A 26114-nucleotide genomic window follows, 5' to 3' on the forward strand; every position below is an offset into this window, starting at 1 on the left:
AACAAAAACAACATTTCTTGTGGAAGTAGCAGTCCTGGGAGTGCATTCTGATGAAGATCAGCAAAGGTAATACAATATTTCTAATACTAATTCTGAGTTTAGTTGACCCCGATGTTGGCGGGTGTCTGAATAGCTAGCCGTGATGGCTGAGCTATGTACTCAGAATATAGAAAAATGTGCTTTCTCCGTAAAGCTATTTTAAAATCTGACACAGCGGTTGCATAAAGGAGTAGTCTATCTATAATTCTTAAAACAATTGTTATGTATTTTGTCAACGTTTATGATGAGTATTTTTCTAAATTCACCGGAAGTTTTTGGTGGGAAATACATTTTCTGAACATCAAGCGCCAATGTAAAATGCTGTTTTTAGATATAAATATGAACTTTATCGAACAAAACATACATGTATTGTGTAACATAATGTCCTAGGAGTGTCATTTGATGAAGATCGTCAAAGGTTAGTGCATAATTTAGCTGTGCATTGCTTGCTGTTTGGGGTTTTAGGCTGGGTTTCTGTACAGCACTTTGAGATATCAGCTGATGTAAGAAGGGCTATATAAATACATTTGATTTGATTTGATATACCCTTGCTTGGAAAATGGCTGTGTGATTATTTGTGTCTATGTACTCTCCTACCATAATCTAATGTTTAGCTTTCGCTGTAAAGCCTTTTTGAAATCGGACAATGTGTCACAGCTGTCTTCAGGAAAGGACCAAAATGCAGCAGAGTTAGTGTTCGTCATCTTGAATTTAATAGAAAGAACACTATAACAAAAACAAACTGAGAAAACTGACAGCCAACAGTCCTGTCAGGTGCAACCACACTAAACAAGAAACAATTACCCACAACCCCAAAGAAAAACACACACTCCTATATAGGACTCCCAATCAAAGGCAACTCAACACACCTGCCTTCAATTGGGAGTCCTAATCACCAACACAACCATTCACACACACAAAAACCCTGCCACATCCTGACCAAAACTAATCCAATTGCTCCCTCTGCTGGTCAGAATGTGACAGTACCCCCCCCCCAAGGTGCAGACCCCGTAATGCACCTTACAAAAAGAAAACACAACAAAAAATCCCCAATACCCCAACAAAACCAATAAACAATAACCCCTAAACAATAAGGGAGGGAAGGGAGGGTGGCTGCCGTCAACGACGGCACTGTGCTACACCCTCCCTCCCCAACCCACCTATGCTGGAGGTGGCTCAGGTGCAGGACGTGGACCTCGCTCCACCTTCGGCATCGCCCACTTCGGTGGCGCCGATAGCTGCGCCGGGCAGACGGGCCACTCGGGCTGACCCTGGCAGACGGACCACTCTGGCTGGGCCGGAAGACATGCGGGCCACTCGGGCTGGGCCGGAGGACACAAAAACCCTGCCACATCCTGACCAAAACTAATCCAATTGCTCCCTCTGCGGGTCAGGATGTGACACAATGTGGTTAGATTAACGAGAGTTATCTTTAAAATGGTGTAAAATAGTTGATTGTTTGAGAAAATTGAATTGTGGTATTTTAGTTGTTTTTGTATTTCGCGCCATGCGATCCCATTGGCTGTTGGCTAGATGTAAGACGTTTTAAGCTACATGTTCTAACATTGGCTATTTTTAGGACTTTTCTGGGATGTTTGATTGCTTTTATTGCTTACTGGGAAGCTTAGCAGAGGTAAACATGCTCATGTTATTTATGTCAGTGCTGCACACAGCGGACTTCCTACTAGGGCACACCACCTCAGTGCTAACATTATCACTCTGGTTCATAGGCACAAGATTACTGCATACAATAGCTGTGGGATCAGCAGAGGCATTCAGGGCAGTAAGAGGGTCATCAATTAGGTTACTTACATTGTGTCTTCCAACACCGCTGGGATAATGTACATTTGCTGAAGCATTATGACAACTCAGCGGCACAATGGTAGGAATTAAATGAGCTGGGCTTGGATCATTGATAAGTAATTGTCTCAACGCAGCCTTAAAATGCTGTGGAAGGATTCGGGATCTGAATGATTTGGGTGGATCCCATCCTATTTACAACATGAGCTTTGTTTCCAGAAGGTATCAAAATTGTCAATAAATGTTACACCCACAGAGCTGCAGTAGTCTTGTAGAAAGTTATGGAGGGTTAAATGTCTGCTGAACTGTTCAATGCCACAATTTGGGGAGGGCAGAGGGACAGATATTATGGGGCGTTTGTTGGTGTCAAGTAGTGAACCAATCAGTTCTTTAAAATCCATCTTCAGCTGTTCTGAATTGCCCTTCATAATGTCAGTGAATCCCACATGAACTATGATATTCTACATTTCCTGATGATGACTTAAAATGTTTGGGATCAGCTTATTGATGTCCTGTACTGGTGCTCCTTGATAGCACACAGTTTTTTCTCCAGGGATTGAGACATTTCTCACCATTGAACTGCCCAATACAATGGGAATGGCGAAATACGCCCATTCCCACCCCTCACACAATTCGTTGAGTCTTTCATGGGCCCATGATAAGCAGGATAGCGTACCCCAAACTTGACGACAAAGCCACTGCTGGAGTCAGCGTAGTCGGAGTCACCGCCGTCACAGACAATCCCAGCAATGATTGCGCAGGTAGGTCAGGCACCAGTGCAGCGAAGCTATTCCTTATGTCAGTCTGCTCCGAACCTCTCGCAGTCACCCCCATCCTCTTAGCAGCATGCCACTGCCTTCGGTTTCCATGACTTGTGACATGGGACCAGTGTTGATTGGAACATTCTGCTTGCTACAGGATGGATTCTACTTCACTACAGGATGGAGGAGGAGAAGCAGATGGAGATGATTTCCTTGGCAGGCAAGTTCCAGGTAGCACAGGCCATTTGGATAGGGACAGATGGCAAGGCAGGGAAACATCCATCAGGCCCGAGCGGCGTCCAGTCATAGGAGTTGAGAAAAATAAAGTTCCAATTTGCGCTTTCCCCATAAACTCGCGCAGAATTGAGATTTGTTTGCTAAGCATAGCCACCTCATTCCTGTAATCCTCCACTAGCAAACAATTGCCTCATTGGAACCCCAGATTGTCAATATTGTACTGGACAAGAGCGTAATAAACTGGAAATGTTTGCCAGCTATTCCAGGCGAAGCGGGCTCCATTGCAACCTAGCTAGCTAGCTAGCTGGCTAGTTGGTAGCAGGTGTTGACACAGGTATCCGAGTTCTTGAGTTCAAAAGTTTTCGGCATCGAGTTGGTCCCCCCCCGACAACAGCCTGTTTCCGGTTAAGGACAACAGCCATGCGAATACGACAACAGGTTGTTAACAAGTTCATTTTGCGTTATTGACACAGATATAAGGTGTGTTTGCTCTCGGAGTGTTCAGAGCGCACACTGGACGCTCTGGCCAAGGGTTGATCCGAGCATTCTGTTAATTTGGATCGGGGGGATTTATGCCCTTCAATCTAATTTGAGTGTTAGAATTTGTAACGCAGCTGCATGAATTTCTAACATGGCGACATGGGATAATTCGGGTTATAGTTGGTGTGGTGATGTTGCATCCAACGGCAGTGTCCGCAAAGGTAACGCAACGATCTGCTTGTGGATTTGACAGCTCTAACGTAGTTACACCACCAAAATAACATTATGCGGATGTCAATGTGATTGACTCTGACCCTTAATCTCTGTTTGCTTATCAAATGACACCCTATTTTCCATGAAGTAGTGCGCTATATGGGGAATAGGGTGTCATTTGAAGCTACCCTCTACAGTGAAACTTGGGTGTTTTCCTGGCAATTCTTTGATTTATAAGATTGGGGTGCTCACATGCACCGAATACAACAGGTGTAGACTTTACAGTGAAATGGTAACTTACGAACCCTTAACCAACAATGCAGTTTAAAAAAATTAAATAAGAAATAAAAGTAACAAATAATTAAGGAGCAGCAGTAAAATAACAATCGCGAGGCTATATACAGGGGGTACCGGTAGTCTGGGAGGCCATTTGATTAGATGTTCAGGAGTCTTTTGGCTAGGGGGTAGAAGCTGTTTAGAAGCCTCTTGGACCTAGACTTGGCGCTCTGGTACCGCTTGTCATGTGGTAGCAGAGAGAACAGTCAATCAACCTTCGTTTTTAATGGAGTTTGTGAGTGTATAATTATGTACACTTCGGGGCCTGACACGCCCCATAATTCAAACCGTGATGTTTGTACATCCACTAATTAAAGTCAGCCAAAACGTAAAACCTCAATGTCAATATTGAGTCAACATTCAGGTGTAAGTAAAAACAAATGTAAATAAGTTAGAAATTGTGCTACTAATGCACAAACACTTCTCGTAAAAGTAATCATGTTTTTGTTTGGTTAGCTTTTGGAAATTGTAGAAATAAAACATTTTCCTTCTTCAGAAGTTCCAGCTAGGCAGGCTAACGTTAGTCAGCTAATTCATTTTCTAGCTATCATACAGTAGGCGTATATTAATAATTATATATTTAATATAAGTAAACATGCAATCATTATTGACTGTAGCGCATAAAAAGCACCCACAAGCTACCGGTGGCTGGAAACACAATCGTCGCGGGACGAACGAGTGACGAATTTCCGGGCGAAGGTGGTCCATTTTAAAAATTATTCCTTCCTCCCTCGCCCTGCAAGTGTAAACTCGTCAGACGTCATGGCACGTCATCAGAAGTGTCCACTTAATTTGAGGGCTGAGGGGAAAGGGTGTGTCTGTTAAGTTTTTGGAATGCAACCTATGTTGTGAAAACAGCATACCACTGAAACCAGATAGACCACTATGAACGGAGCCACAGTATGTACTTCCATAGTCAGTTCTGTACAGGTGAGAGCGAGATGGGGGCCTGAGTGGGGAAACCCCTGCAATAATATCTTATCTGGCCCTTTGATTCAGGGTCACACTGCTTCCTGTAGCGCATGTGACACGCACGTACGCTCACACACACACACAGGTTGAAGGCAGCCAATTCAGGAATTGATAAAATTTAAACATAAAACATTTCTGACATTTAAATAGTTTTGAAATAAATAGCTTCTACTTTTCAATTTATTGAGAAGCACTTTTTTTGATGATTGAATTGTCATTTTTGTTAACTTCCTAAATTGACTGCATTCTATTTGAATTGAGCCCAACCCTGACACACACACACACACACACACACACACACACACACACACACACACACACACACACACACACACACACACACTGTAATTATGGTACTTGTACTGACCCTGTATAGCTTGCATTCTAGTGATTTTTAATGCTACTTTTCCTCAGAGCACATCCATGGTGTCTCCATATGCACTGTTACCGCAGGGATGATGTTGGAAATCTGTAGGCTCGTCAGCTTCCCCAGAGTAGCCAGAGAGAGACTGGAGGGACAGCAGGTACAGTAGCACACTACCACACCATGCACCCTACCATACTACAAACTACTACACTACACACTACTACAGAGAGACTGGAGGGACAACAGGTACAATCAGATAAATCTTTTTTTTGTGAACATTACACTTAGTTAATCAAAGACAAGCAAAAACATTTCTGTACATTATGTGTGCTTGTGGCAACAAGAACATTTCTCTATTGATAGGAACAGATATGGACCTGGCTTAAGAACACTTGTAATGGCTGGCATGTTTATTTGTTTCTTTTCTTTCTCTCTCTCAAGTTGGAGGTTCAGAATGACTGCTCTGAGGTGTGGCCAGGTCAATACGTTCACGTCACTCTAAAGACAAATCCAAGCTACTGTGGAGTCACCTGGACAAGCACTTACCAAGTCCCAGGTGAGGATGAGGACCGTGATCAATGGTGCATAATAATAATACTAATAATGGATTGGATTTATATAGAGCCTTTCTACTAACTGAGGTACTCAAAGCGCTTTACATAATACAGGGGAAACTCACCTCTTCCAGCAACAATGTGTGGCACACTCACTACACATCAGCTAGCATGGTGTAGAGGTGAGGATATATGCCAATTAGGAATGAGGGAGATGATTAGGTGGCCATAATGTCAACCGATTGATTGAAATCGCCATTTCAGCATCTTGCACACACAGATTCCCAGTGGATCATGTTGGTTAAACCTAACTGTACTTGACTTTGATTATTTAAGAGCTATTGAGTTGAGTGAGTAAACTGACACTGCAGGTGTTCATAAGCAAAACTATTGAGTCAGCAAATGTCTAATGCAGAAACACTTAAATATCATAAAACCCTCATTTCCTAACCAAAAGTCACACTACCCTGCTGAACAAAACAGCATAACCCAGCTTGATCAGCAGGGTAGTCATGCTCTTACTCAATGTGCATACACAATGATCATATGTCGAAGCATTGTTTGTTTTACAGAGAACAAACCTTAACTTGGTCTTAAACTATATTTCAGAATGTAGCAGCAGAGATCTTCGGAGTAACATTCCAGAATGCATCAGTAAGTTTGATAGATTGTATTTCTCTATTGTTCTATAGTTCACAACAATTAAATCACTCTAGATATCCCTTAGCATGGGTTACAATGACAGACTATTTCTGCGTTCAACAAGGCTACATTTTTGCCTTGCATAACCCGACAACAATATACTCATTCTGTATTTCCTTGTGTACAAATCAGCCTAAAGATATTGGCAGTGCATCCATTTCCCTTGACTGTCTGATTACTGACTGACTGTGTCCTATGACAGCTGGGAGGCTAGCGTACACGGTGGACTCAGACAGAAAGGAGCTGGCTGTGTCTGTCTCAGACATGTTGGAGGATAAAGACTATCACCTGAGACTGTGTCACAGAAAAGCCTACACCTGTAGAGACACAGGGGCCAACACACTGGTAAGATTACAGGAGATGGAGACCTTAAAGAGTAAATGTTAATTTTCAAATTGTGAGACCCTGGTTAGCCTGGAATCCATAATGTATATATTTCACTATTGTTTCACTCAGTGAAATGAAAGCAGTGTGTGGATTCCAGGCTAGGCACTGATAATGTTGAGGCACTCCCCTCACTTTCCTAGCATAATAACACCTCCCAGAGACAAGTGTGTTTACAACTACTGCTTGCCAGTAAGTGTTGTAAAACGGTGAGAGTCAATACTATACTTTGTGCATACTCTGATAGTAACACAGGAAAGAGGAGGGTCATAGAAATGCCTCAACCAGATGGTATGAAACAGGCATCATAAATCAGTTGTGCTATACTCGATCAGACCCTGGATTCAAATGCCATTTGAAATTATTTCAAGTACTTTACCTGGGCTAGATTGAGCTTGCCTAGCACAATGGAACCAATGTACAGTTGAAATCAGAAGTTTACATACACCTTAGCCAAATACATTTAAACTCAGTTTTTCACAATTCATGACATTTAATCCTAGTAAAAATTCCCTGTCTTAGGTCAGTTAGGATCACCACCTTATTTTAAGAATGTGAAAATGTCAGAATAATAGCAGAGAGAATGATTTATTTCAGCTTTTATTTCTTTCATCACATTTCCAGTGGGTCAGAAGTTTACATACACTCAATTGGTATTTGGTAGCGTTGCCTTTAAATTGTTTAACTTGGGTCAAACGTTTCGGGTAGCCTTCCACAAGCTTCCCACAATAAGTTGGGTGAATTTTGGCCCATTCCTCCTGACAGAGATGGTGTAACTGAGTCAGGTTTTTAGGCCTCCTTGCTCGCACACGCTTTTTCAGTTCTGCCCACACATTTTCTATTGGATTGAGGTCAGGGCTTTGTGATGGTCACTCCAATACCTTGACTTTGTTGTCCTTAAGCCATTTTGCCACAACTTTGGAAGTATGCTTGGGGTCATTGTCCATTTGGAAGACCCATTTGCGACTAAGCTTTAACATCCTGACTAATGTCTTGAGATGTTGCTTCAATATATCCACATAATTTTCATTTCTCATGATGCCATCTATTTTGTGAAGTGCACCAGTCCCTCCTGCAGCAAAGCACCCCCACAACATGATGCTGCCACCCCCGTGCTTCACGGTTGGGCTGGTGTTCTTTGGCTTGCAAGCCTACCCATTTTCCCTCCTTGGTAATTATGACCAAACAGTTCTATTTTCGTTTCATCAGACCAGAGGACATTTCTCCAAAAAGTACAATCTTTGTCCCCATGTGCAGTTGCAAACCGTAGTCTGGCTTTTTTATGGCGGTTTTGGAGCAGTGGCTTCTTACTTGCTGAGAGGCCTTTCAGGTTATGTCGATATAGGACTCGTTTTACTGTGCATATAGATACTTTTGTACCTGTTTCCTCCAGCATCTTCACAAGGTTCTTTTCTGTTGTTCTGGGATTGATTTGCACTTTTCGCACCAAAGTATGTTCATCGATTGGAGACAGAACGCGTCTCCTTCCTGAGCGGTATGGCAGCTGTGTGGTCCCATGGTGTTTATACTTGCATACTATTGCTTGTACAGATGAACGTGGTACCTTCAGGCGTTCTGAAATTGCTCCTAAGGATGAACAAGACTTGTGGAGTTCTACATCTTTTTTTCTGAGGTCTTGGCTGATTTCTTTTGATTTTCCCATGATGTCAAGCAATGAGGCACTGAGTTTGAAGGTAGGCCTTGAAATATATCCACAGGTACACCTCCAATTGACTCAAATGATGTCAATTAGCCTATCAGAAGCTTCTAAAGCCATGACATAATTTTCTGGAATTTTCCAAGCTGTTTAAAGGCACAGTCAACTTAGTGTATGTAAACTTCTGACCCACTTGTGATACAGTGAATTATAAGTGAAATAATCTGTCTGTAAACAATTGTTTGAAAAATGACCTGTGTTATGCACAAAGTAGATGTCCTAACCGACTTGCCAAAACTATAGTTTGTTAACAATACATTTGTGGAGTGGTTGAGTTAATGACTCCAACCTAAGTGTATGTAAACTTCCAACTTCATTTGTAATAGTGGCAAATTTGCAAACCAGGCCCATCTGGCACTCCAGGTAGACTAGTATGTCAAATAATGTTTGAACCCAGGTCTGACCCTTGTTCCCTCTCGGCAGATCAGAAAGGAGGATGTGCTGAAGAATACTACTCTGCAGTATTCTACACCTTTGCCCTGTCTCTGTATCGAGGTAAAGATTCTTAACTGATCCTTATCTAGTTAGGTCAATTTTATCTACCATTTTATCTTCTTGTTAGATCATTTTGTTTGACCTTTATGTAATCAAATGTCTATGACGATCTGGACAGTCTTGTGGAAATTGTGATGTTACAGTACATTCGAAAGACCCCTGGACTTTTTTCACATTTTGTTACGTTACAGCCTTATTCTAAAATTGATTACATTGATGTTTCCCCTCATCCATCTAGACACAGTACCCCATAATGACAAAGTAAAAAAAGGTTTTTAGAAATTGTTGCAAATTTATTTTAAAAACTACAAAAATATTACATTTAAACAAGTATTCAGACCCTTTAATCAGTACTTTGTTGAATAACGTTTGGCAGCGATTACAGCCTCAAGTGTTCTTGGGCATGATGCTACAAGCTTGGCACACCTGTATTTGGGGAGTTTCTCCCATTCTTCTCTGCAGATAATCTCAAGCTCTGTCAGGTTGAATGGGGAGCGTTGCTTAACAGCTATTTTCAGGTCTCTCAAGAGATGTTAGATCAGCTTCAAGTCCGGGCTCTGGCTGGGCCACTCAAGGACATTCAGAGACTTGTCCCGAAGCCTCTCCTGCATTGCCTTGGCTTTGTGCTTAGGGGCTTTGTGCTTAGGGTCTTTGTCCTGTTGGAAGGTGAACCTTTGCCCCCGTCTGTGGTCCTGAGCGCTCTGGAGCAAGTTTTCATCAAGGATCTTGCTCTGCTCATCTTTCCCTCGATCCTGACTAGTCTCAAAGTCCTTTTCGCTGAAAAACATCCCCACAGCATGATGCTGCAACCACCATGCTTCACCGTAGGGATGGTGAAGACGTGACCCTTGGCATTCAGGCCAAAGAGTTCAATCTTGGTTTCATCAGACCAGAGAATCTTGTTTCTCATGGTGATGAGAGTCTTTTGGTGCCTTTTGGAAAACTCCAAGTGGGCCCTTCATGTGTTTTTTCTTCAGACCACTCTACCATAAAGGCCTGATTGGTGGAGTGCTGCAGAGATTGTTGTCCTTCTGAAAGTTTTTCCCATCTCCACAGAGGCTCTGTCAGAGTGACAATCAGGTTCTTGGTCACCTCCCTGACCAAGGCCCTTCTCCCCCGATTGTTCAATTTAGCTGGGCAGCCAGTTCCAGGAAGAGTCTTGGTGGTTCCAAACATCTTCCATTTAAGAATGATGGAGGCCACTGTGTTCTCGGGTCCCTTCAATGCTGCAGAACATTTTTTATACCTTTCCCTAGATCTGTGCCTCAACACAATCCTGTCTCGGAGCTCTACAGACAACTCCTTCAACCTCATGGCTTGGTTTTTGCTCTGACATGGACTGTCAACTGTGGGACCCTATATAGACAGGTGTGTGCCTTTCCAAATCATGTCAAATCAATAGAATTTACCACAGGTGGACTCCAATCAAGTTGTAGAAACATCTCAAGGATGATTTTTTAAATTAAACCTTTGTTTAACTAGACAAGTCAGTTAAGAACCAATTCTTATTTACATTGACGGCCAAACCCACACAACACTGGGCCAATTGTGCGCCGCCCTATGGGACTCCCAATCACGGCCGGATGTGATGCAGCCTGGATTCGAACCAGGGACTGCTGTAATGCCTCTTGCACTGAGATGCAGTGCCTTAGAGCGTTGCGCCTCTCGGGAGCATGATCAATGGAAACAGGATGCGCCTGAGCTCAATTTCGAGTCTCATAGCAAAGGTTCTGAATACTTATACAAATAAGTTTATATTTTTTTATACATTTGCAAACATTTCTAAAAACCTGTTTTCGCTTTGTCATTATGAAGTATTGTGTGTAGATTGATGAGGATGTTTTATTTAATCAATTTTATAATAAGGCTGTAACGTAACAAAAAGTTGGAAAAAGTCAAGGGGTCTGAATACTTTCTGAATGCACTGTATATATTTATCCCACAGGGCTGGTCTGCCACCTCTGATGCACCCAGAGTTCAAGTCTTTCCCTTCAGAGACCGTGAGTGTCCTTTAACTTCTGTTACACTGCATGTTTTATTAATTGGTTGGTTGGTTGATTGTGAAATTTGCAAGATTGTCAGTGCATTGCTTTTGACCGCGTCTCTTTTCTCCAAAGATCTGGAGGAGTTGTGGTCGGGCATTAACTTTGACCCGGTGGAAGAGTTGTTGTCATGGGAACCGGTGTGTCCTGTTTCTGTGGTGATCTCACTGTGCCAGAAACCAGGGAACAATGAGTGTGACGATCTGGCTGGTTCATCACAGACCCTCAACAGGGAAAAGGTTAGGTGCCTCTATCAATCAGCCTCACATCTGTACCTCTGAACTCCTTCACAGTTTAAAGGCTGTTTCAAAGACAAAAGACTGATATGACATAGAAACAGTCAGGCACCAAGGCTATATAACCAGATGACTCTTTTACAAGAACTAATATAGATTCAAGCCCTCATTTAACTTTCCTTTCAGATAACATTCTCCACAGTGGATCCACACCCACAGCTTTGCATAAAGGTAAGACACCACCTTTGCCTGCGGTGTCTTCAACGACTGAATGCACTTACTATCTGAACTTTCCGGTACATATCCCCTTTGAGTGTGCAGAACAAATTCATCTAACAAATGCATGCTCCTGGCTGTTTTATGTACAGTTTACCACAGATTCTGGATCCTGGATCCGGTGCCCCTTTGCAGATGGGAATTTCCAAGGTAATAGCTCTCTGTAAATAGTGTGCATATATTTATCATAAGTGATCCGTCTGAAGTTGTGAATGACGGACTTTTAAGTGGAAAAGGGTACCACAGTTTGTACATCAGCCAAACCCGTAAAACCCAAGGATAAGAAACCACCCACACTCTAGTATTACACTAATGCAATATTATGGCACACCTGGATTCAAATAGCATTTTTTTAAAACTTGTCTGACACAATGGACCAACGGAATAGTACCAGAAGTGCAAACCCCATCCATTTGGCACTCCAGGCATGCTGAATCAAACTCTCAAACGTTTTTGAAAGAAAACAAATACTATTTGAACCCAGGTCTGTTATCTAGTATTACCAATATAGAGTCGTTTTAACACAATTCTTTTTTCCCATAGGGATTTTAGAAACTTAAAATAAGAGCTGCATTTCATATACGCTTACTCTGGTGTGATGTTTTGATAACCGTGTAAATCTCTCTAGGACAAGGTGACGTTTTTCAGTATATTTGCCTGTATTGACCATTTACCCCCCCCCCCAAAATGAAATGCTCATTTGCTATCATAATGAACTACAATTGCCATGATAATCTGGATGAGACTGCCGAATTGAGGCAAAGGTAAGAATCTCTCGATTAACTATTTAATGTTAGCTAATTTATTTCAATGGACAATTCTGTGAACGGTCTTGTGCAAGTTTTAAATTGACACAATACCTGTTAGCAAAGGTATCGGCCAGAGATGACATGCAGGAGCTTGCAGGGATTTGTAGTTTTGAATGATGTCTACTTTGACGCTAGTTACCATTTTCAAGTCTGAGAAAATTGAGCCAAAAATATTGATAAAAGTCACCTTGTCCGAGAGAGATTTACATGGTTATCAATACGGGTAAGCCTACATGAAACACAGGCCTTATTTTAAGTGTTTCTAAATTCCCCTATGGGATAAATGAATGGTGGAAAAACTATTGAAAGTTTCCCTGTTTGACCGCTAGGTTTTATGGGTATTATGACACCTCCACTCTGGGGCTCTATACTGCAGGTGATCATACAGTAAGTAATGTTGAATGATGCTATTGCCTTACTCTCCAGCTTGGGACCTGGGTGTCGACCAGCAGCGGCTGGTTTTAACGTCACGGGTCAGAGCACCCCTCTCTCTTCATGTGTGTGTGAAGACGGGGACCTCTGCATGCCACCCAGAACACACACTCCCTGTACATGTGGTAAATGCATGTCTATCTGCACCTAATTCTTATCATAGGCAACAGTACTAATTATTATTTTAAAAAATAAGGGTGTTTGCTTACTATGAAGTCTGCTGTATCAAGGAGCTGTGTTGACTGTACGACTTACTTCCCCAATAACCAACCAAAACTCATCACTCAACATAAAAAGGGAACTAACAAATGAGTCACTGACAACCAAAACTAAACCAGGTGGGGCTTTAAAATAGGTTCTGAAAGGCATCAATGGGCGTGCCTACTGAGTGCTGGCCAAGCTCGAGTAGGGTCTTAAAACCTGTTAGGGCTAGGGGGCAGTATTTGCACGGCCGGATAAAAAACGTACCCGATTTAATCTGGTTACTACTCCTGCCCAGTAACTAGAATATGCATATAATGAGTAGATGTGGATAGAAAACACTCTAAAGTTTCTAAAACTGTTTGAATGGTGTCTGTGAGTATAACAGAACTCATATGGCAGGCCAAAACCTGAGAAGATTCCATACAGGAAGTGGAAATCTGATTTGTGGAATCACCTTCAACACTTTGCCTATGAAACACACCATGAGTTAGGATTCATTTAGCACTTCCTAAGGCTTCCACTAGATGTCAACAGTCTTTACAAAGTGGTTTGAGTCTTCTCCGGTAAAAACTGACCGAACGAGAGGCCTGGAAAGTTGGTCAATAGGGGAGGGCCATTACTACTATGACGAGGGCGCCCGTGGGTACCCTTTCGTTCCGAAACGTTTAGTAAGACAATGCAATCGTCCGCCTTGAATATTATTGAAGCTCTGATTGAAAAAGGCCCTAAAGATTTATGTTATCCTGTTAGGGCTAGGGGGCAGCATTGACACGGCTGGATAAAAAACATACCCGATTTAATCTGGTTACCACTCCTACTCAGTAACTAGAATATGCATATACTTATTACATATGGATAGAAAACACCCTAAATTTTCTAAAACTGTTTGAATGGTGTCTGTGAGTATAACAGAACTCAAATGGCAGGTCAAAACCTGAGAGATTCCTTTACAGGAAGTGGCCTGTCTGACCATTTCTGGAACTTCTTTGCCATCTCTATCATTTACTAAGGATCTCTGCTCTAACGTGACACTTCCCACGTCTTCCATAGGCTCTCAGAGCCCGGGAAAAAACAGAATGTCGTCATTCCAGCCCCAGGCTGAAACACATTATCGCCTTTCTCAAGTGGCCCATCAAGAGACACTAGCTTATGCGCGTGACCCCGACCGCCCCCGCCTTTGGGATTTTTTTCCTCTGTTTGCCGAAAAGGAGATTCCCTGTCGGAATATTATCGCTTTTCTACGAGAAAAATGACGTAAAAATTGATTTTAAACAGCGGTTGACATGCTTCGACGTACGGCAATGGAATACTTTGAATTTTATTGTCAGGAATTGCGCCAAGCGCGTGACACTTCTTTACTATTTCGGATAGTGTCTGGAACGCATACGAACAAAACGCCGCTATTCGGATATAACGATGGATTATTTTGGACCAAACCAACATTTGTTATTGAAGTAGCTGTCCTGGGTGTGCATTCTGACGAAGACAACAAAAGGTAATGACATTTTTATAATAGTAAATATGATTATGGTGAGTGCTAAACTTGCCGGGTGTCTAAATAGCGAGCCCGTGATGCCTGGGCTATGTACTTAGAATATTGCAAAATGTGCTTTCACCAAAAAGCTATTTTAAAATCGGACATATCGAGTGCATAGAGGAGGTCTGTATCTATAATTCTTAAAATAATTGTTATGCTTTTTGTGAACGTTTATCGTGAGTAATTTAGTAAAATGTTAGCGAATTCCCCGGAAGTTTGCGGGGGGTATGCTAGTTCTGAACGTCACATGCTAATGTAATAAGCTGGTTTTTGATATAAATATGAACTTGATTGAACAAAACATGCATGTATTGTATAACATAATGTCCTAGGGTTGTCATCTGATGAAGATCATCAAAGGTGAGTGCTGCATTTAGCTGTCTTCTGGGTTTTGGTGACATTATATGCTGGCTTGAAAAATGGGTGTCTGATTATTTCTGGCTTGGTACTCTGCTGACATAATCTAATGTTTTGCTTTCGTTGTAAAGCCTTTTTGAAATCGGACAGTGTGGTTAGATTAACGAGAGTCTTATCTTTAAATGGCTGTAAAATAGTCATATGTTTGAGAAATTGAAGTAATAGGATTTTTAAGATTTTGAAAATCGCGCCACAGGCTGGCAGTGGCTGTTACGTAGGTGGGACGAATTCGTCCCGCCGGTCCCATAGAGGTTATACAACGTTTGACATGTTTGAACGAACGTAAATATATATTTTTTGCACATTCGTGACGACAAGTCCCGCGCTCTTCAGTACATTATGAGTAGCCTTCGGAACGCGCTAACAAGAAGGAGCTATTGGGACATAAATTATTAACTTTTTCGAACAAAACTACATTTGTTGTGGATTCCTGGAAGTGCCTTCTGATGAAGATAATCAAAGGTAAGGGAATATTTACAATAGTATATTTGATTTTAGATGGTTCCAAGATGGCGCTAACCTGTATCGCCTAGCCTATTTTTCTGAGCATAGCACCTCGTTTATTGCAAAGTGTGATTTCCCAGTAAAGTTATTTTTAAATCTGGCAATGCGGTTGCATTCACGAGATGTTAATCTATAATTCTTTGAATGACAATATTACAATTTAACAATGTTTTCGAATAGTAATTTTGTAAATTGTAGTGCTGAACCACCGGAAGCATTTGAGGGAAAATATTTTCTGAACGTCACGCGCCGATGTAAAATGCTGTTTTTATATATAAATATGAACTTTATCGAACAAAAAAATGCATGTATTGTGTAACATGATGTCCTAGGAGTGTCATCTGATGAAGATTGTCAAAGGTTAGTGCTGCATTTAGCTGTGTTTTGGGTATTTGTGATGCATGCTAGTTGCTTTGAAAATGACAGTGTGATTATTTTTGGCAGGGTACTCTCCTAACATAATCTAATGTTTTGCTTTTGCTGTAAAGCCTTTTTGAAATCGGACAACGTGGTTCGATTCAGAAGAGGTGTATCTATAAAATGGTGTAAAATAGTCATATGTTTGAGAAATTGAAGTTATAGCATTTATGAGGTATTTGTATTTCGCACGACGCGATTCCACTGGCTGTTGACTAGGGTGGGATGCAAGCGTCCCAGGTTCCCAGACAGGTTAACACCCACCATGGATGCCCATTAGAGTTGCCTGATACAGTCAAACTAAAAGAAAAGAACCCCCACCAACTTAAGTTGAGAGGGAGGGGGTAGGAAAGAGAAGGAGAGAGACCGGGGGAGTGGGAGGGAGAAGGGAGAGGGAGGGGTTAGGAAAGAGGAGGGAGGCAGGGAAGTTTCTCTACCATTAACCTTCTTCTGAACACCTCCAAAACAAAGGTCAAGTGGTTTGGTAAGAAGAATGCCCCTCTTCCCACAGGTGTTATTACTACCTCTGAGGGTTTAGAGCTTGAGGTAATCACCGCATACAAGTACTTGGGAGTATGGCTAGACGGCACACTGTCCTTCTCTCAGCACATATCAAAGCCGCAGGCTAAAGTTAAATCTAGACTTGGTTTCCTCTATCGTAATCGCTCCTCTTTCACCCCAGCTGCTAAACTAACCCTGATTCAGATGACTATCCTACTCATGCTAGGTTATGGAGACATCATTTATAGATCGGAGGTAAGGGTGCTCTCGAGTGGCTAGATGTTCTTTAAGATTTCGGCCATCCGATTTGCCACCAATGCTCCTTATAGGACACATCACTGCACTCTATACTCCTCTGTAAACTGGTCATCTCTGTACACCCATCACAAGACCCACTGGTTGATGCTTATTTATAAAAATCTCTTAGGCCTCCCTCCCCCCTATCTGAGATATCTACTGCAGCCCTCATCCTCCACATACAACACCCGTTCTGCCAGTCACATTCTATTAAAGGTCCCCAAAGCACACACATCCCTGGGTCGCTCCTCTTTTCTGTTCGCTGCAGCTAGCGACTGGAATGAGCTGCAACAAACACTCAAAATTGACCGTTTTTTATTTCAATCTCTTCATTCAAAGACTCAATCATGGACACTCTTACTGACAGTTGTGGCTGCTTTGTATGATGTATTGTTGTCTCTACCTTCTTGACCTTTGCTGTTGACTTTTCCCAATAATGTTTGTACCATGTTTTTGTTCTGCTACCATGTTGTATTTCTACCCTGTTGTTGTTACCATGCTGTGTTGTCATGTGTTGCTGCCTTATGTTGTTGTCTTATGTCTCTCTTTATGTAGGGTGGTGTCTCTCTTGTTGTCATGTGTGTTTTGTCCTATATTTATGTTGTATTTCTTTTTTATATATTTTTTTATCCCAGGCCCCATCCCCGCAGGAGGCCATTTGCCTTTTGGTAGGCAGTCGTTGTAAATAAGAATTTGTTCTTAACTGACTTGCCTTGTTAAATAAAAGGTTAAATAAAATAAAAGTTAGAGAGTGAAAGTAAACATGGAGCAAATCAAACAGGTAGATACAAAATAAAAGTATTTCTAGTCATTATCACGTCCTGACCATAGAAAGCTGTTATTTTCTATGGTAGAGTAGGTCAGGGCAAGACAGGGGGGTTTTCTAGTTTAGTTTTTCTATGTTGTTATGTTCTAGTTTTGTATTTCTAGGTTGGGTTTTGTTTGGGATGATCTCCAATTAGAGGCAGCTGGTCATCATTGTCTCTAATTGGAGATCATACTTAAGTAGGTGTTTTTTTCCAACTGGGTTTGTGGGAGATTGGTTTTGAGTTAGTGTATGTTTCTACTCTGCGTCACGGTTTGTTGTTTTTCTTCGTTCAGTTTATTGTGTATGTATTGCATAGTTTCACAGTGAAAATAAAATGTGGAATGACACACACTCTGCACTTTGGTCCGCTCCTTCCTACGACAGCCGTGACAGAATCTCCCACCACCAAAGGACCAAGCAGCGTGCCCAGGAGAAACAGGAATAGACCTGGGAGGAAATTCTGGACGGGAAAGGAGCCTGGAGTCAGACTGGGGAGTATCGCCGTCCAAAAGAGGAGATTGAGGCAGCGAAAGTGGAGCGGCGATATTACGAGGCACTATACCAACCACGAGGCAAGTGCGAGAGGCAGCCCCAAAATACATTTTGGAGGGGGCACATGGGGAGATTGGCAGAGTCGGGGTGGCGACCTGAGCCAACTCCCCGTGCTTACTGTGGGGAGCAAGTGACGAAGCAAGCACTGTGTTATGTGGTGATGCGCACTGTGTCGCCAGTGCGTATTCACAGCCCGGTGTGATCTGTGCCCGCGCCCCGCATTTGTCGAGCTAGGTTGAGCATTCAGCCAGGAAGGGTGGTGCCAGCTCAGCACTCCTGGTCTCCAGTTCGCCTTCTCGGTCCAGGATATCCTGCGCCGGCTCTGCGCACTGTGTCGCCAGTATGTATTCACAGCCCAGTGCGTCCTGTGCCAGCGCCCCGCGTTTGCCGGGCGAAAGTAAGTAAGCATCCAGCCAGGATAGGTTGTGCCAGCTCTACGCTCGACACCTCCAGTGCGCCTCCACGGCCCAGTATATCCTGTACCTGCCCCACGTACCCGGCCTCCAGTGAGTCTATCCAGCCTGGTACACCCTGTGCCTGCTCCTCGCACTTGCCCTGAGGTGCGTGTCACCAGTCTGGCGCCACCTGTGCCAGCCCCACGCATCAGGCCTCCAGTGCGCCTGCCCAGTCCTGGGTGTCCTGTTCCTGCTTCCCGCACTCACCCTGAGGTGCGTGTTACTAGTCTGGCGCCACCAGTGCCAGCCCCACGCATCAGGCCTCCAGTGCGCATTCCCAGTCCAGAGCTTCCGGCGACAGTTCCCAGTCCGGAGCTTCCGGCGACAGTTCCCAGTCCGGAGCTTCTGGCGACAGTTCCCAGTCCGGAGCTTCCGGCGACAGTTCCCAGTCCGGAGCTTCCGGCGACGGCCTGCAGTCCGGAACCTCCTGAGACGGCCCGCAGTCCGGAACCTCCTAAGACAGCCCGCAGTCCGGAACCTCCAGCGGCGGCCCGCAGTCCGGAACCGGCGGCCCGCAGTCTGGAACCTCCAGCGGCGGCCCGCAGTCCGGAACCTCCAGCGGCGGCCCGCAGTCCGGAGTCTCTAGCGGGCGGTCCGCAGTCCGGAGTCTCCAGCGGCGGTCCAGAGTCTCCAGCGGCGGTCCGCAGTCCAGAACCTCCAGCGGCGGTCGGCAGTCCAAAACCTCCAGCGGCGGTCGGCAGTCCAGAACCTCCGGTGATGATCCACGGTCCGGTGACACAAAAGCGGGGGGATCAGCGGGCGGAGCGGGGGTTACGCCCCGAACCGGAGCCGCCTCCTCTGCTGGAGGATCCGCGGGATAAGAAGGTTCTGCGTACTGCACCAGAGCCGCCATAGACATTTGTCTCCCTCCCTAACCCTCCCTTTGTTTTTTAGTTTTTTTTGTTTAGGTGCGTTCGGAGTCCGCACCTTTGGGGGGGGTACTGTCACGTCCTGACCATAGAAAGCTGTTATTTTCTATGGTAGAGTAGGTCAGTGCGTGACAGGGGTTTTTCTAATTTAGTTTTTCTATGTTGTTATGTTCTAGTTTTGTATTTCTATGTTGGGTTTTGTTTGGGATGATCTCCAATTAGAGGCAGCTGGTCATCGTTGTCTCTAATTGGAGATCATACTTACATTTACATTTTACATTTTAGTCATTTAGCAGACGCTCTTATCCAGAGCGACTTACAGTAGTGAATGCATACATTTCATACATTTTTTTTTTTTTTTTTTTTCTGTGCTGGCCCCCCGTGGGAATCGAACCCACAACCCTGGCGTTGCAAACACCATGCTCTACCAACTGAGCTACAGGGAAGGCTGTAGTAGGTGTTTTTTCCACCTGGGTTTGTGGGAGATTGGTTTTGAGTTAGTGTATGTTTCTACTCTGCGTCACGGTTTGCTGTTTTTGTTCGTTCAGTTTATTGTGTATGTATTGCATAGTTTCACAGTAAAAAGAAAATGTGGAACGACACACACCCTGCACTTTGGTCCGCTCCTTCCTACGACAGCCACAAACTTTTGAGAGTTAAACTGCAGCCTAGCTCTTCCAACATCTCTCATGCCAACTGGAGCGTTGGCTCTGCAGCTCTTAAATATTAACGAGGCGACAGGTGCAACACATCCTGACCACCGAGGACGACTCCAATCAGCGTGCATGATCAACTTAAAGGGGAACTACACCCGTTGATTTGGCCCTGTTTTTTGGCTTGCTCCTCAAGAAATACTGGCGGCCATGACAGGCCATGCAAAACTAATTTGCTCCTTACCACCACCAAGACACACCCACCTGTCAGAACCTTGCCCACAGCTGTTTCCCCCCACTCAATCACAACAACAAAAAACTCCTGCAGGTTGAGTTCAATAACTACAGGCAGATGTACAGTATGGTGAGATTCTGGAGGAAGCTTGAATAGGTCAGTAGCCTACAGAACAATATGAGAAGAATGAAATTGCTGAATTTGTGTAGATATTCTAAACTACATGTTTTGACAACATTCAGGTCCATGTAGAATAAACAACCCTTTCCATAATACAATAGAAGCAGTGTTCTGCTAATGTAACAATGTGCACCTTTCATGTCATTCCCAGCTGGTACAGATACTGTGCCTATCAGCATTTTGTCTGGTGGTAATGGGGCTACCTTGGCAAACATGTCAGAGTGGTCATATCTTCCTGTGTGGTGTCCCATATACACCAGGAGTTCACTGATCCTGGTGGAGAATACAAAGGGTTTCTCCCTCCCCATATTGACTGATACATTCAAATCAATAATAAAAAAAGACAATACAGGTAAAAGTTGTCTTGTAAAATGTTCATGCCGAGTGCCAGGTCTCTCTCCATTCAGATACATCAGTATCAAGCCCGTTTGTCAGTCTGGACTTCATCTTAAATGTCTCCATAGTCACTCTTCTATTACCAATGGCAGTGAGGATAGGTAATATCTGACACACAAACAGGTACTATGTTGAAGTTTGAATAGGTCAAGTGACTGAGGCTGCCGTCTGGCAAAAGCATATCCAGTTCATCTGTAGAAATAGGCAGAGTTGACACATGGAATGAAAAGGGTGTTGCTATTACAAGACATTTGTGCTGTACTGTATTATCAGTAATCACCTCATGGTGGATGTGTTGAGTGCCAGGTTTCTCTGAATCTCATGCATGTGTCAACACATACACACAGTCACTGTTCTGATAAGACCTATCTCTAACTATGGCAGTTAGAGATAGTATATGTTTGTGTCAGATATGACCTATGTTGAAGTCAGACTAAACCTACCAAATTCTGATTTCCCGATCGATGACCGTTGGTGAGCAGGCAAGAGGTGAGGTCTTAGCCAGAGCCCCACTGATGGGCATAGCAACGTAGATCAGCCCCTGACCCTTCATCAAAGATACTGGTCGGTCACACACACACACACATGGTGGGTTATGATTAGCCTGGTGAAACCAACCTGATCGCTCCATTCCACCTTTCTATTACACTTCAGATACAATAAAAAGCTAAATTGAATGGTGGACACAGGCTAGGTTATGCCCTGGACATTATATGGACATTCTAAGAAGTAGAAAATAAGCAACAAATAATGTCAGTTTACATAAATTATGTTTCACAATAGGTTATCAAATGTATCAAAGTAATGAAGTGGGTCATTTTGTAAAAATAATGAGCCTGTGAAAACTGGGCGTCTCTCGAACAACTGCAGCAGTCAATCGTATGAGGTGGTGTTGACTGGGAGGGCCTGTGACAGTGTGATGTAATAGACAGCCAAGTGGTCAATTGCATTTAGTTCTAAAGAAAGGACAAAGGTTTTTGCTATTGCACTTGAAAATCAAAATGACTTTTATTCTGAGGTCTGGAACGCCGTTTGGATCTTTCCGCGTCAAAAAAGTTACACGTCAAATAAGCTTGTTGACCAATCAGGACCTGAATATGACTGCATGTCACATAATTTAACACGTTCATAATGTTTTTACATAGTTATTACACATTGATTACACTATCACTCGTATTTCATATGTCACAATGATTCACCGATACGTATGCCATGATGCTGGTAAAGTTTTGTCTTGCGCAGCTTCCGAAGGAGCGAGGACACACTTCCCCAAGCTCTGGACAGTGCTGGTCATAAAAAAGCTAGCTAGCTGAAGGATGCAAACAATGTTATTTCCCAAAAACATAGCAAAACGACAATCTGTTTCAGTAGCTATAGTTAGCTAACTAACTACCTAGCTAGGTGTCATCATCTAAAATACTTCTAATTTATAAGACATTTCTTATTTCGTTATTGGGGGTCGGACCCACCTATTCAACAACAAGTGGCTACCTAGCTAATACTTACTCACATGGATTCCTAAATCATTGCTAAGAATATTGAAAATGACTGCAGTTTCTACTGGTCCTTGTTTTCAGGCTGGTTGCATTGGTGCTTGCTAGGTACCAAGCTAAAGATTGCTAGCTACCGCAGAAGTTGCTAATAACATCTGTATCAAAGATATTTGCAAACATTTTTGATCCTGCTCAATTTATCCTGATCTTATTTCAAATGCTCACACAGACTTTTTCCCATTCGGTCGAACAAATAATATTACCAATGCGGTATTGTAAACACATTTTTTGTGGTCGGTTGTGCTTGTTTCCATACTTTCCTTTTTTGTACAGCTTTGACAGTGCTACTGATCGTAGTGGTGGAGCTTGGCTTGCACGGAAAAATTCAGCACACACAACATTCTATAATAGAATTGTGTTATTTGACCTGACAAATTAAAAGCTTATTTGACACGTCAGATAGTGTTATTTGACGTGTATCATTTTTTTGACACGCAAAGACCCAAACGGCGTTCCATAGAAAAGCTGTGAAAATAGCAAGTGGACAGTGAATGGGACACTGCTGGACATCTTATGATACATTTGCTCTTTCTGGTAGGTCCCAGCATCCGTTCATAACCAGGGGATCAGTCTGGCACCCAACTGTGCACATTGTCTAACAGAAAAACAGTGTCAACAATTGTCATCATTCCTCAATTATAAAACATACTGTAGCTCGAGAAATAACGTAATCTCGTTAGGCAGCTAATTCTATGCTTTACAGATGTAAAAGTAGAGACTGCATTTGAGGAACAATGGGAGAGTAATTCTGAAAGTTGATAAACTTGTAAATTCAAATGGTTACTTGCATAGTAACAATATTAAAAATTGTGTAAATATAAATAAGATATACAGTATGTACAAGAACAATAACAATATCAGTGATAGAGGAGGTAGTTATATGCATACAATCAGGGGTAAAGTGACTGAGCTGCAGGATAAATAAAACAAATAGTTGGAGCAATAAATGGCATTTGTGTTAGGAGAGAATCATTTGATTAGAGGCACCGCAGATAGTGCTGATGACTGGTCTGTCCGAACCACGCATGAACAAGGGAATCTGTATTCGGAGAGCCTGTTTCTGTCCTGCCCTTGACTTTGGTGCAGGGCATGTGATGTCCATAGCCTCTTCGTCGCAAAACTCCCTGATCGTCTCAAAAACATACATTTGTCTAGCTGTGTCCAGTCCAGGTGGTGGTTGTACAGGCAGACCATCTATGGGAGGAAGGATGTAAGCGTTGCGCAGCAGCTGAAACCTGGCCCCGATAGTCCGAACGCTCCTTGGCGACAACACCAGGCTCAAGAGCATCGAAGCTGTAAAACAGGAAATTAAAAAATGAAGACATTACAACCCTGCACTACATCAATTAACCTCCCAAGTTTAGATAAGAAGATTAACTCCATACAATGCAATGAAAATGATATTCACCTGAAGTGCTGGTACTGCTTGAACTGTGGCCACGGCCTGAAGTACAGAGTCAGGTGTTGTTGCCAGTCATAGCTTTCCACCAGCACCGTACCATCCTCCAGTCCAACCAGCTGTGGGATGTTGACCCCCGTCACAGTGCTGTCCTTCACAACACCAGCAATCTCAGACAAAGTGTTCACTCTGGTCTTTCTGAAGCGCTGTTTGATGAGGCCGAAGCACCAGTCGGGGGCAAACTCGGTGTTGCCTGCGATCAGGAAGTGAAGGTCCAGACTGTGGGGGAGCTTGTGCATGGTCCGCCAGGCACAATACCAGAGCACAACCTTGTTCTTGTTTTGGCCACTGCAGTTATCACAATTCAGGTCCACATGTGTTTCCCCAACTCCGTAGTTGGTGAAGAAATGGTGCATGTAGTTGATGACTGCGCTGCTGCCTTTGCTGGATGACATGCCTTCATCAATCAAGTAGTTGACTTGTTGTGGTATTCCTTCACAGCAGACACCAAACAAGCCACACTTGCGAGGAGTTAAAAAGTAGATGGGACCTGGCTGCATAGGGTCAGAAGGATAGTGTACCTGCAAACAACAAAGTAACATTAAGATGAGTTAATGAAAAGAAAATGTAACGTAAAACGTAATTTTTTTAATGCATCATTATCAGGTAAGTTTCACTTAACTACAAATGTGCAGAGCAGCAGCAATGCATACAGAAACATAATCTTGGAAACTGGAAGTTAAAATGATAACACACAGCCCGACTACACATACCTCTGGAAAATACAGAAATAATGTGAGATCAATAAAAGTAGTGCCAATCATGTTGGAGGTCAATTAAATAATCAAAACGTCTTTTTTATGCTTCACATAGCAAGTGTTGCCATCGATTCCTAAACAATGAAACATAATCCCAGTCCATTGAGTATTAGGAATACAAACCGATTGTCATAGCTAGCTAAAGTTAACCAAATAGGTTCAATGTTAGCTAGTATGCTTTAACCTGCAACAACTTTCTGACGAAATTAGAACAGTATAATATCTGAAACTGTAGCTAGACTCTTACCAGTATACATGGATTAATTCTTTAAGGCAGACTGAAACCCCTTTCATTAAATAAGACGTCCTGTGTCGTTTCCGTTGCTTGGCCCGTTGTTGTGTCAAGTCATTCTGGTTCACACTGACCGTGTGCAATGCAATAAGAATCATCTTAAGCTTCAGCCCCCACCCAAACTCTGACCAATTCACTTGCCCTAGCAGAGCTGGTTAGGCTGTTTTCATCCCAGCTAGCAATGAGGAATCGGCCCAGAAGCGGGTGTCGGACTCGGCCCGGAATCAAAATGAATGACTGCCCAGAATTGGCCTAAGTACAGTGGCCTGCGAAAATATTCACCTCCCTTCACATTTTTCCTATTTTGTTGCCTTACAACCTGGAATTAAAATAGATTTTTTTGGAAAATTACTGAGGATAATAGGAGACGATTTTGCCACATATTCAATTTAAACCTACTAGAGAGCGTGTGCCCTCAGGCCTGGAGGGAAGCTAAATTCACTCTGCTACCTAAGAATAGTAAAGCCCCCTTTACTGGCTCAAATAGCTGACCAATCAGCCTGTTACCAACCCTTAGTAAACTTCTGGAAAAAATAGTGTTTGACCAGATACAATGCTATTTTACAGTAAACAAATTGACAACAGAATTTCAGCATGCTTATAGGGAAGGACACTCAACAAGCACAGCACTTACACAAATGACTGATGATTGGCTGAGATAAATTGATGATAACATGATTGTGGGGGCTGTCTTGTTAGACTTCAGTGCAGCTTTTGACATTATTGATCATAGTCTGCTGCTGGAAAAACGTATGTGTTATGGCTTTACACCCCCTGCTATAATGTGGATAAAGAGTTACTTGTCTAACAGAACACAGAGGGTCTTCTTTAATGGAAGCCTATCAAATATAATCCAGTTAGAATCAGGAAGTCTCCAGGGTAGCTGTTTAGGCCCCTTGCTTTTTTCAATGTAACTAACGACATGCCACTGACTTTGAGTAAAGCCAGAGTTTCTATGTATGCGGATGACTCAACACTATACATGTCAGCTACTACAGCGACTGAAATGACTGCAACACTCAACAAAGAGCTGCAGTTAGTTTCAGAGTGGGTGGCAATGAATACGTTAGTCCTAAATATTTCTAAAAGTATTGTATTTGGAACAAAACACTCACTAAACCATAAGCCTCAAATAAATCTTGTAATAAATAATGTGGAAATTGAGAAAGTTGAGA

At 42.9% G+C, this 26114-nt stretch overlaps 1 protein-coding gene across 1 annotated transcript in view; it reads left to right on the forward strand.

The window, feature by feature from the left end:
* Positions 1-26114, forward strand: part of il17rel (interleukin 17 receptor E-like) — a 62399-nt gene that overhangs the window by 21497 nt on the left and 14788 nt on the right. The window contains exons 4-13 of the mRNA XM_014152794.2: positions 5253-5362; positions 5647-5761; positions 6369-6413; positions 6664-6806; positions 8986-9057; positions 11003-11057; positions 11175-11338; positions 11522-11566; positions 11704-11761; positions 12847-12977. Of these exons, the coding sequence (XP_014008269.1) occupies positions 5253-5362; positions 5647-5761; positions 6369-6413; positions 6664-6806; positions 8986-9057; positions 11003-11057; positions 11175-11338; positions 11522-11566; positions 11704-11761; positions 12847-12977 (938 nt within the window). The remainder of the gene's footprint in view (positions 1-5252; positions 5363-5646; positions 5762-6368; positions 6414-6663; positions 6807-8985; positions 9058-11002; positions 11058-11174; positions 11339-11521; positions 11567-11703; positions 11762-12846; positions 12978-26114) is intronic.

The sequence above is a fragment of the Salmo salar genome, chromosome ssa17, assembly GCF_905237065.1.
Source record: "Salmo salar chromosome ssa17, Ssal_v3.1, whole genome shotgun sequence".
NCBI lineage: Eukaryota > Metazoa > Chordata > Actinopteri > Salmoniformes > Salmonidae > Salmo > Salmo salar.